This window comes from Polyergus mexicanus, unplaced genomic scaffold (assembly GCF_030449975.1).
Source record: "Polyergus mexicanus isolate NDT 795.1 unplaced genomic scaffold, iyPolMexi1.0 SCAF_7, whole genome shotgun sequence".
In the NCBI taxonomy this organism is placed as follows: Eukaryota; Metazoa; Arthropoda; class Insecta; order Hymenoptera; family Formicidae; genus Polyergus; species Polyergus mexicanus.
In genome coordinates this window covers 3,492,394-3,503,552 of record NW_027223327.1, presented here as the reverse complement: position 1 = coordinate 3,503,552, position 11,159 = coordinate 3,492,394, and the positions used below count along the sequence as shown (strand labels likewise).

General features: G+C 37.4%; 1 protein-coding gene across 1 annotated transcript in view; it reads right to left on the bottom strand.

The window, feature by feature from the left end:
* Hiw (MYC binding protein highwire) overlaps positions 1 to 11,159 on the bottom strand; it is a 175,362-nt gene that overhangs the window by 225 nt on the left and 163,978 nt on the right. The window contains 21 exon segments of the mRNA XM_070299067.1: positions 3 to 96; positions 176 to 601; positions 677 to 867; positions 957 to 1,071; positions 1,148 to 1,554; positions 1,642 to 1,771; positions 1,848 to 2,233; positions 2,371 to 2,542; positions 2,612 to 4,156; positions 4,282 to 4,398; positions 4,401 to 4,513; positions 4,897 to 4,986; positions 5,404 to 5,469; positions 5,938 to 6,128; positions 6,407 to 6,587; positions 6,657 to 7,008; positions 7,084 to 7,234; positions 7,309 to 7,514; positions 7,750 to 7,956; positions 8,086 to 8,448; positions 8,515 to 8,737. Coding sequence (XP_070155168.1) covers positions 3 to 96; positions 176 to 601; positions 677 to 867; positions 957 to 1,071; positions 1,148 to 1,554; positions 1,642 to 1,771; positions 1,848 to 2,233; positions 2,371 to 2,542; positions 2,612 to 4,156; positions 4,282 to 4,398; positions 4,401 to 4,513; positions 4,897 to 4,986; positions 5,404 to 5,469; positions 5,938 to 6,128; positions 6,407 to 6,587; positions 6,657 to 7,008; positions 7,084 to 7,234; positions 7,309 to 7,514; positions 7,750 to 7,956; positions 8,086 to 8,448; positions 8,515 to 8,737 — 5,726 coding nt within the window.

The window sequence follows — 11,159 nt, the reverse complement described above, 5'->3', positions numbered from 1 at the left end:
ACTGAAGTCGGTAGGCGGTAAATGTTCGACGTTTGTAACGCTTGCTAGTGTTTCAGGTTTAATTTCTGGCAATATTCGTCTTAGGAGAGATGTTACCTGGCAAAATACAATCGTGATAAAGATAGTTTTAAATTCTACGTATGATCTTTCAAGCGTTAATAGGAAGAGAATGTACCTGACGCTGTACTCTTGCTGATCCGGTATGCAACAAACTTAATAGATCCTTTAGTAAACCAGTCTGATGTGATAAGTAATATTGTCCTACAGAACTTCCGCTTAAAGCAAGAACCATAGAAAGCATTTCGAAGCAATAAGTATCGGCTGCTTTTGGCAAATCGCTGTTGTCACTCAACAGACTATTAACGGGCGTCGGTGAACACAGAAGCATTTCCCATTCTTCTCTCAAACGTATAGTTTCTTTTCTAATCGCTTGCACAATATGAGTACATACTTGTTTTTGTAAGTGTGTCAAATTACTTCTGCTAAATAAAATTCCGACCATATGTTCTCGGAGATCATTACTGTCCTCCAAATCTTCGTTAACGCCTTCAATCAATTCCGTTTCTTGTTGCTTCTCTCCTTGTATAAGTTTCCCAAATACCTGCAATACAATATGATATATTGTAAGAATACAATGCTTTAAACGAAAAAATAAATCACAAGAAATCACGCTTACTTGAGATGTGATTAGACGGAATACTTTCAAGGTTTCTGCCTCGCAATTTCTTTGCTGGATAGTCTGCGCGCTTAGTTGTTTTCCTATTTTCAAAGATCCTCCTTCGATCTCACCAAGCACTCTGATTTGACGAACTCTTAAAGAATTATCTGGACCCTTTAATTCCATACCTATTACTATATGGCGTTGATCTATATACAGTTACAATATGATATAGATCAAACATCTTTAAAACATACCTTGTTTTAAAATAGTAATAATTACAACATTTTTATATTACCAGTGATTGGACAATTAATCCATCCAGCAGATCTACTTTCAATCTCTACAGAAATTAGCTTTGTCATCTCATCTGCGTTAACACCAGACAGGAAAGTTATACTTGACACTTTATGCTTTTGAATAAAAATGTTTAATTAGACAAACATTATTTGTGATACAAGTAATCCAATTTTTATGAAAAGAACTTACTGTTAAATCGCGGCAGTTATCGATGTGTACGTATAACATTCTAGGCACAGTATGAGCACCACAAATGATAGTGATAACTTTAGTTTTGTTACGATCTTCATCTCCGGATTCCCAAAATGTTTCCGTGGAATTGTCTGTTAGACTACCAATCATGGCTTGGCGACTGGAAGCTTTAATCTCAACACTAGATGTTAAATCCTTTAAAGCTTCCACGCAACTGCTTATCTGTTGTGAAACTGTTGATTGGTGGCTCTCATGCATACTCATTGTCACATCCTCTTCTTCTTCGGAACGTGAAAGGATTTTACTAATATTACTAAATACATGACTTCTATGCAGAAACATATGATCTGCTGGCGTAAATCGAATACCCCAGCATCGAATCGCAGCTTGTTGTAATGGAGATCCTGTAAATAAATAATTACAATATATCCAAAATATATCCAATATACCCAATTAAAAAATGTCCATTTAAATTTGCTGCAAATACTTACCAAGTGGTGGTAATAGCATTAAATCCGCAATTGTTTGCAATAAGGTATGAAACACAGTGGGTAATGGATTGACAGATTCTCCAGCTATTATTAAATCACATAAAGGATGCTCACTGACGCCAGTTGTATCCTGAAAATTAAAGCAATAATCATATCATGTTCATGTCTACGTTAACAAATAAAATCTTATTAAAAATATTGCTTACATGATCTTCTTTCTTTTCTGTTTTGTTATCATCGTCATTCGCATTTGTACTATCAGAAGGAACAATCGGTGTAAGAGACGAGACAAACCACCATAGTAAATCGTGCAAACAAATTGGTTGCGTTACGCTTCTTAAAAGCCAATTTAATGCCTGCATTGCGTAAACTCGACAGGCAGCACGACGCAACGCTTGCTTCATCGCAAGCTGCAGATGTTGTAAGTTGTGTTGTTGAAGAACGAATAACATTACAGGTCTCATGAGAATCTCAATTCGATCATTACTTGCTACTTCGGTTTGGCTAGTGGATACTATTGCGGATTGATCCATCGATGGCACTAATTTTTGAAGTGCAGCAGACGGATAACACAAAAGCGAAGAACCCGCTTCTGAAAAATCATAGAAAATATTTTACTAACATTTATTCAAGAAAAAAAAAATTTTTAACATTTATTTATAATAAAAAATAAGAAAATATTATTTTTCTTTTATATATACAATATAAAATGCATAAAAATGCGCGTACCATTACTCATTTCGCTACTACTATTATTCCGTTTCCTCATCATAACAACTCTGCCGTCATTACTATTTCTAGCCCAAGGTGCCCCAGTAGACATAGACACCGATCTATGGAACATGCTGCGATTTTTGCCGCTTTCATTATCACTGTCACTCATTGGATACTCTGACAATGGCTGCAAATCAGACGATATAATTAAAGCAATGTTAAATATTAAAAATAGAAAAAAAAAATATTTTCTTACCCTGCCATTTGTGATATTAAATGTGCCACTGCTTCCTTCATAATTATTTTGTTGTCCATTTTCACGTCTCAGAGTTTCTTCGTAATATCTTTCGTCGTGACTTTGTGAGTGATGAATACCTAAGCCTTGCAAACACTGGAATGGTCCGGTTGGCGGAAATGGTCCGATGGCCTCTGGAGGACTATAATTCTCCGCCACAGACGATAAAGTCTGCGAAGGTCGTCTCTGCTGTTTCGGGATATTAAAGCCAGAAGCGCTAGCCAAATCCAATAGAAACATCGCATTGTTTTTCATGATAATATGAGTTTCATTCGCACTGGGACTGTTAATCGGAGACAGAATTTTACTTGTGCCGTTTTTTCTCTTAGAAATCCCGTTGACAAATTTCTTTGCAAACTTGCTCTTTCTGGCTTTCAAATATTTATCTCTACATGTGTCACAGATTAAATACCACGAGCTACCACCAACTCCACCATCTCCACAATTGCCTGCCCACCCCACACAGTAGTTTCCACCGCTGTTGTATCCTTTTCCGCCCGCATGCCAGCCGCAACCTGGATGCATCATTTTCATATGATAAGTGACTGGATGTGGAAACATCAGACCACAAAGTTCGCAGATAGTCTCGCGTTCGATTCCTGCCAAAACCTCAGATGCATTTGCTCTACCAATAGGCTTCCATTCCTTCTTTTTCCGACTACTTTTCTTTTCGCGTTCCTTCACTTTATCCTCTCTGGGACGTTTCTCTGGTATTGGCCGTTTCGCCAGCTTCATCGTCTGTATCTGCGATATAGGACTAGGTAGGATCGATTGTTGTTCAATAGCCTGCAAACAATTGGTGCTGAGCTCTTCCCATAGAAAAACCAGGCTCTTCAATGCGGGTGGCAGTACTGCGACTGTGTGAAATTCGGGCAGGGAACTGAGCTTGCCCGAGTTTGCCTGAATCTCTTCTTTGAATGTATTCTCCTGTTTCTTCCTGCTCCTATTGGCATTAGCGTTCGCAGCTGAACGCGTGAGTGTCTCCAACGTGCTAGGTTGGATGTGCAAATAATTGCCGGCATTTGTCACTTCGACGGAATGTCTCTGCCGTGCTTTTTGTTCTTGTTGCTGCTTGTCACTGGATTGTACGACGGTATGTCTGGTTACAACCAGTGCACCTTGTTTCGGTAAACTCGGGTGGAACTTGAGGAAGCTCGCGCAAGCCATAGCATCATGCACGATTCCTTCATGCCACAAAAACGCCGCGAAAACAGCTCTCAGACATTCTGCTACGGAAGGACTGATCGCTTCCTTAACCTTGTCTTTACTTAAATTTAGAGCACGATTAGGATTTGGACTTTGCTGTGTATTGGCAGGTGACATGGCGCGTTTTGTTCTAGTTTTCACGGCCTTCATGTGATCCCTTCTGCTCATTTTCGGCGAGTGTCGTTCGTCTTTTACTCCGGATGAGCCGATACTAAAATGACCTTTCATAGCTGTCGCAGTGCTTTCGGGACTTGTTTGCGTTTGCGCTTGAGACATTTTGCGCGGACTTTCCTGAGGATCCTGTAATAAACAATATGATTTCCTTGCATAATTTTATAAACGTTATTATATAACAGAGATTTTTTTCATGCATCTTTATCCTAGTGAAGAAACTAAGACGATTAAAATGCAAAAAAGTTGCTTACAGCACACTCCTTTTTAGGAGTATCGGGTGGGCTCGCTATGCTGCCCTCAGATCTCATGTGTAAAGAACTGCAACTTGGACTCGGTGATAGATCAAGCAGTGGTATCAACGCAGAGTACTACCACTCGGTGACTGAGATGGATCTCTTGTCAAACTGCTAACCAAGGCACTTGTGTCGCTCTGTGTCGAACCGCGTCGTTGCGACGTTATGCTGTCGATCATCCCTCCTGACACTTTAAAAAGAAATAATAATATAATGACGACCGCGAGTTGTGTGCCCGTTATCCACAAAATACATTCGAATATTTAATCCTGATGGCAAGAGAGTATAACTTTCTCACCTTATCGGCAAACGCATGGATAGTGATAGAGAAAGACATTTATAACATTCGCTTACACAACTCATTCGAAAGGTTTAAATCGTGCAAATTAACTTCGTGCGACCGTGATGAAAGTTAAAAGTTTCTAAAGAATATATATATATATTTCTTTCGCTTTTGTATTAAAGTACGAAATATAGATTACAGCATGAAATCTGATGACTCATTGTTCGATTTTTATGCGATGTAAACTAGGATTAGGATGTAAATATATTAGCGTGTATTAATGATCTTACCTAATAGGGAGAGGCCGACACTTCGGGGGGAGCCGCAGAGTACAGGGCTGCTACTCATACTCTCTCCCCCTCCTATCGCGCTTCTCCCACCTAATAATTTTGATTAATTGTAGCAAATTTATTAAGTACGTTTTAGTGGTTTAACTATGCTCTCGGTTTTCTGAATCGCATAAAAAGTTTATTTTATCCATATGATGTAAATAGTCATGCATCAACTAAAGAATGAAACTATATCGCGTGCCATTTCGATTGCTATTTCGCATGCATAATATAATATCGTAATATTCACTGATCAATATGTGAAGTGAGGTTCTACTGTGCTATCAATATATATATATATATATATATATATATATATATATATATATATATATATATATATATCCTATATACATATATATAATAAATGGTGATAATATATTAAAACAGATTTTCAATGAAACAGAGATTCTGTGCACTATTTGATATTTTACAACTTTAGTAATTCAATAGGATAGGAGCGAGTACCTGGTGCATTAGCAGCAGGAGGAAAGAGGCAATTGCCAGAAACGGTTGGCTGTCGACTGGACCCAGCTAAGATCAACATGACTAATTTGTTATAACTAATTCACAAACAGCATATATATATATATATATATATAATTAATAATTAATATAATTGTCTAATATTCTTTTCTATTACATCTATTATGTACTTTATCGTAATATCACTATATTGAATGTCATTTTTGTATTCTAATACGCGATAAAGAAAGGAAATATAGTAAATACAAAATATTTTACATTGCTGCCTTACAAGTATCAGCGTCCGTTCTCACAGCTTCTGAAATAATTTCATTTTCAAAGCAATTGCCAAATAGTGCCAAATTACACAAGAGTACACATGGATGTACAACATTATAAAAATGAGTCATGAAATAAATTTGTTCAATAAAGAAATGAGAGAGAGAGAGAGAGAGAGAGAGAGAGAGAGAGAGAGAGAGAGAGAGAGAGAGAGAGAGAGAGAGAGTTTATATTCTAAACAAAGTGCCGCATATATACCAGGTATTGGGACCGGGCTAGAAGACGGGCTGTGAAATCTGGGCGATCCACCTTGGGGATTCTTCGGCGAGGAACTTCGTGACGTTCGCCGCGGTGTTTCTGGCGGTGTCGCTCCGTTGCCATTCGCGCGACTTTCCCCCATCGCTTTTACCAACTCTTTCACAGATACGCCCACAAATTCGGAGAAATCTCTGAAAAATATTAATCATACAATGTAGAAACTCCAACTTTGAAAAAATTTAGTATTTTTAAAAATTTGTTGTGCAAAAAAGAAAGCATCTTTTTTTTTATGTTTTACAAAAAGACTCGATAATTTCAAACTTTAATAATATAAAAGATTAAATAATTATGTAAAGATTTTTAAATAATTATGTAAAGATTTTTAAATCGACGAATAAAGAGTGATATATATATACTTAAAAATATTAAAAATTTATCATAAAAATATATTATGCATGAAAATAAATACCTGCCCGGGGAACTTCTTTTCTCTCCATGACATTTGTCATCACCTCGTAGCCATTTTTGAAGAACGCTAAATTTTCCTCCGCCACCTTCTCTTTCCCGCTCTTTGGCTACTCTTTCTTTGGAATGAGGTTTCGAAAATTTTGGAGTACCATCAGCCTTTTCCAGTATGAAGCGTTCGCTCCCTAAATATATATTTAACAAATATTTATATGCAATATTATTCATTTAGATTTATTTTTACAATTATGCACCTGGCGAATCATGTTGATTGTACGAGCCGAAAACAAATGGATTTGTATTACAACCCTCAATAGACTCGGCCGTATCCGACGTGTAATTCTGTGCGGTAAAATTGAAGCCCTCGTGACTAACGGAAGGTACCGAAAAATCGAAACCTTTATTACTCGGTGAGATGGCCGGGTCCGATATTGGCTTTTTTTCGATCGGATAGTTTTCTAAATCCTGCTCGAGTTTCATATAAATTACGCTAGTTTGTTTATTGATTGCGAGCGACCATGCCTCTACGCTTCGATTCTTATCGAAGCAATATTTCGTCACCGAATCGTCGTCGATACGCACCCAAGTTCCTTCGTGATTCACGCACTGTAACAAGTGAATCGTGAAGCGCCATACTGCGTATGTAAGCGGATATTTATTTTAATGCATTAATAAACTTACGTATTCTTGAACAGTCACTGTATTTCCAAGCGCTAACATTCCAATTGGCGCGCCCTTCAAGCTCGGTTTACTTCTAATATTGTGCCCGGATGCGCCACATTTCACGACTATCATGCTTCTTTCGGCGTCAAAGGTCACTGTCTTTCTTTTGCTGTAAAAAAAGCGATTGTATTAAAATTAGAAATGAATAAAAATGCATAACGGAAGAAAGATTTGTTTACATACTCGTCACCAATATCAGGTCGCTTTCGCAGAATGGTTTCCTTAATGACTTGATCTAGAATAGACTTTGGTTCCTCTACTGGTAGAAGTAGAGTTTTCCCTAAATGCTGATTGTACTGCAAGCACCAGGCTTCGAGATGACTACTTTTACAGTATTCCTTGATTGTCTCCGCGTTTAAACGTAACCAAACACCGTCATCGTTATGAATCTAATTAGCAGAAAAGCAAAGTTTTATTCTCATTTAAATATCTTTTTCGTTTTTGAAATACATAAAAATAATTTAAACTAAAATTGTACAAAGATAAGAATACGATGATATTTTTGTTAATGTTTTTTTGATATTTTCATATTTGGCGAAAATCTACGTCAGTTTCATTAATTCTTTATAGTTAGTTTCAAAAATATGAATTTGATTAAAGCGTCAATAATTTGTTATGTGGTACCTCATCGACGAAAGCTATAGTGCCATTAACCGAAACGAATCCGATTTGTTCGCTTTGCAGCGACGGATGAGCCCGTATTCTTAAGCCAGCGCTATTTTTCGCTACAAATTTTCTGAGTCTGCTCGGTTGAAGCTGAGGCTTTTTGACAATGTTCTGAGTGGGCGGTTGCATACCTTGCGGAGGTTCCTTTACTTCGACTTTATAATTCTAAACAAGGCAAAATTAAATTAACATACTTTAAGCTTCATTTCCGAGTAAAACAGGTACAATGGGATTAAAATTGACAATACAATTTAATCCCAAATGATATCTTTGGTAGATAAACAGCCTACGTACATCCTCCATGTTGTAACCGTCTACCGTGATCATCAGCGAGTACCAACCAACCGAGGATGGTGTCCACGTAGCACTGTAACTACCATCATTGTTGGGTCTGACCAACATACTTTCGCTCGATCTCTTGACGGTAGGAGACATGAACCTCAGTTCCTCGAACGAGTAATTTTGATAGGCTTTCATGATGGTGATGGCGTAGAAGCACATTTTGTTGTTGATGGTCACTTCATATGGGACATCCAAGGATGGTTGTGGGTGACCTCCAAAGGTTAATGGATCAGGTTGAGAGACACGGCGAATTTTCCTGCTCTGATCGGATTCCGTGATGTCTGTCTTGTCGATTGGTACCGCCTTGACTTCGATCTGTAAAGATGACAATTTGACATTGAGAGATCCTGATCGAGTAAGCCGGGAAGCAGAGAAATATACCTTTAATCCGGATACGTGCACGATTTCACCGTATTGATCTCTCGTGAGTACAGTGACGATCGCCGGCCATCCGCACCTCATTTCTTCCCGCGAATATAACGCCTCACATTGAGAGGGATCGACGAAACTATCCGGTTGCAACCATCGCGCGAGTCTGCCACCACTGGTGCCGGCTGAGCAGGAGACGAAATCCCGTAAGAAGAGACGCTCGTTTGAGTGACAACTGATAATAAAACAAACATTTCAAATTTAATTAGTTAGCAAAATATTTTTTATAAAGTGTTTCTTATATTATAGCGCTCCGCGATGAGTATCTCTCCTTAAGTATATTTTAAGTATACTTTAAGTAACCAGGAGCGCGCGTACATGTATTTACTGATATAAGTATATAAAGAATAAATAAATTTCAAATTTAGAGAAGATTTTGGAAAAGAAGATTCTATATTTTTCTGCATTAATTTATTTCTTATATCATTACATTTATTTATATTATAATTGCGCTTAATCTTTAATATTCACATGGAAAATTTTTCTTATTCATAGCATGATTCGGAATTTCGCGAGATATGCAAGCAAAAGTTAGGTTTTTCGACTAGCGTGCAAAAGTTGGGGAAAATCTCGAAAAATCTTTTATTAATAAATATCCAATGCAGAGAAACTTCGCATAAAACTAATCGTATATTCTGATTAATATAGCACGATATAAAATTGCGCACGAAGAAATGGAGATTTTTCTGCATTAATTTATTTTTTAAATCATTATATTTACTTGTACTATAATTCTGCTTAATCTTTAACTCATATTCACATTGAAAACTCTTCTTATTCATATTGTGCTACAGAATTTGCCGCGAGATATGCAAACCAAAGTTACGTTTTTCGACTGGCAGGCAAAAATCTCGAAAAATCTTTTATTAATGAGTATCTAAAGCGCAAAGAAACTTCGCATAAAACTAATCGTATATTCTGATTAATATAGCACGATATAAAACTGCGAGCGAGGAGTAGAAAATGTAGATTTTCCGTTGAAACTTTTAATCCTTCGTTAGTCACGTCAGAGAGAGAGAGCCGCAACGCGCTGAGAATACAAGATCATTGTACGCGACGAGATATACCGGGATATAAACGTCGCAAAAGTTCGCGGTTCGCGGAGAGCGCACTTTTATTACGAGATCGAGCTAAGTCTATTACCGGTGCAGGTAGAGCGAGCATAGTTCATTAAAGCGAATTTGAGAGCCGCGATGCCCCTAATTGGTTGGTGCGCGGATTTCAGCTGGATAGATAGCGAATAGAGGACGATGCTCCTCTAACAGGTAGACAATCGTCGCTTCTCTCGTTCGGACTCTCGTCGAACTCATCCCTAATAAGGCACAATCACATCGCGGTTCTTCTCCTCGAAGCTCGTCACCGCTGATCCGCGCTTCGCTACCTCTATACTGTTGTATTTAAACGAGCAAACTGTATCTGACATTTAAACGCATTTATGTGAGAGAACGAATATTATAAAGTTTCTGAAATTCAGGACACACAGTAATTCCGCTATTCTAGATGATATAAAATATGTTCTATGTGTGAGCTGAGTTATTTTAAATTTTTTAATTTCGTTATCTTTCAATTTTCCCCTTTCATATAAATTTAGTATCTATAACCATTTTTGCAAAATCGTCAATAAAATTATACGTACTTATGGTTTTCTCACGAGTATAGAATTAACTCCGTCTTTTTACCATCGCGAAAACCGGTATTCTGGGAAAATCATACGTGAGAGATCTTGCTGGAATTCGCCATTCAATCGATTACGGTATTTCCACATGAGAAATAATCAAAATCGATATTTTCATCGATGATTCCATAATCCCAATAAACTTATAATATATAAACAGTACGAGAATTTAATCAACATATATGTAATCAATATAATGTATAAAAAGTATTTATTAATTTTTCTTTCAGATTTATATCTTTTTTATCGAAAGAAAATTTGGATGTTTCATAAATAATTGTCACTAAATCTTGTAAAAAAATTTTTGTAAGAAACAAAGTTTTAATCTTTTATACACAAACTATTAAATAGAATATCTTTCAAATTATACTTGGTATCGTTCCGATCATTAATTTAATTTTGCGCGATGTCATCCCCCAACATCGTTTTGTTCGTTAATTTAATTTTCGGAGAGACCACTTTAACAGATTTTAGATTAGAAGGAATTACATTCCGATGATACCTCGACTCAGAATGAGAGTTATGTTATAGCCTCGATTCAGGTCTGCGGTATCTCGCGCGTATCAAACCATGTAAGAAATGTAATTTTCGCGAGTCAGATATAAGCGTCGAGGAACAGCGCGCTTTCGCCATCGATCATAGTCACGACGAAAAAGATGAACGAGCGGCATGCTAAAGATAATAGACACTGGTGCATAATACGCTAGAGAGAAAGAGAGATAGAGAGGGGGAAGGGATCGAGAGCGCGCAGCTTTAAAGATCAGTATCCATGTGACGTACAGCCGGTACGTGACCATTTCGGAAATGGGCACTTCGCGGCACCTTTCAGTTTGAGAAAGGCGTTATGAATGAATGGAATGACGTTTCATGCGCGTATGACAGGAGAAGAGGGAGGACACATGCCGTGTGGTGCGGTGTCAAG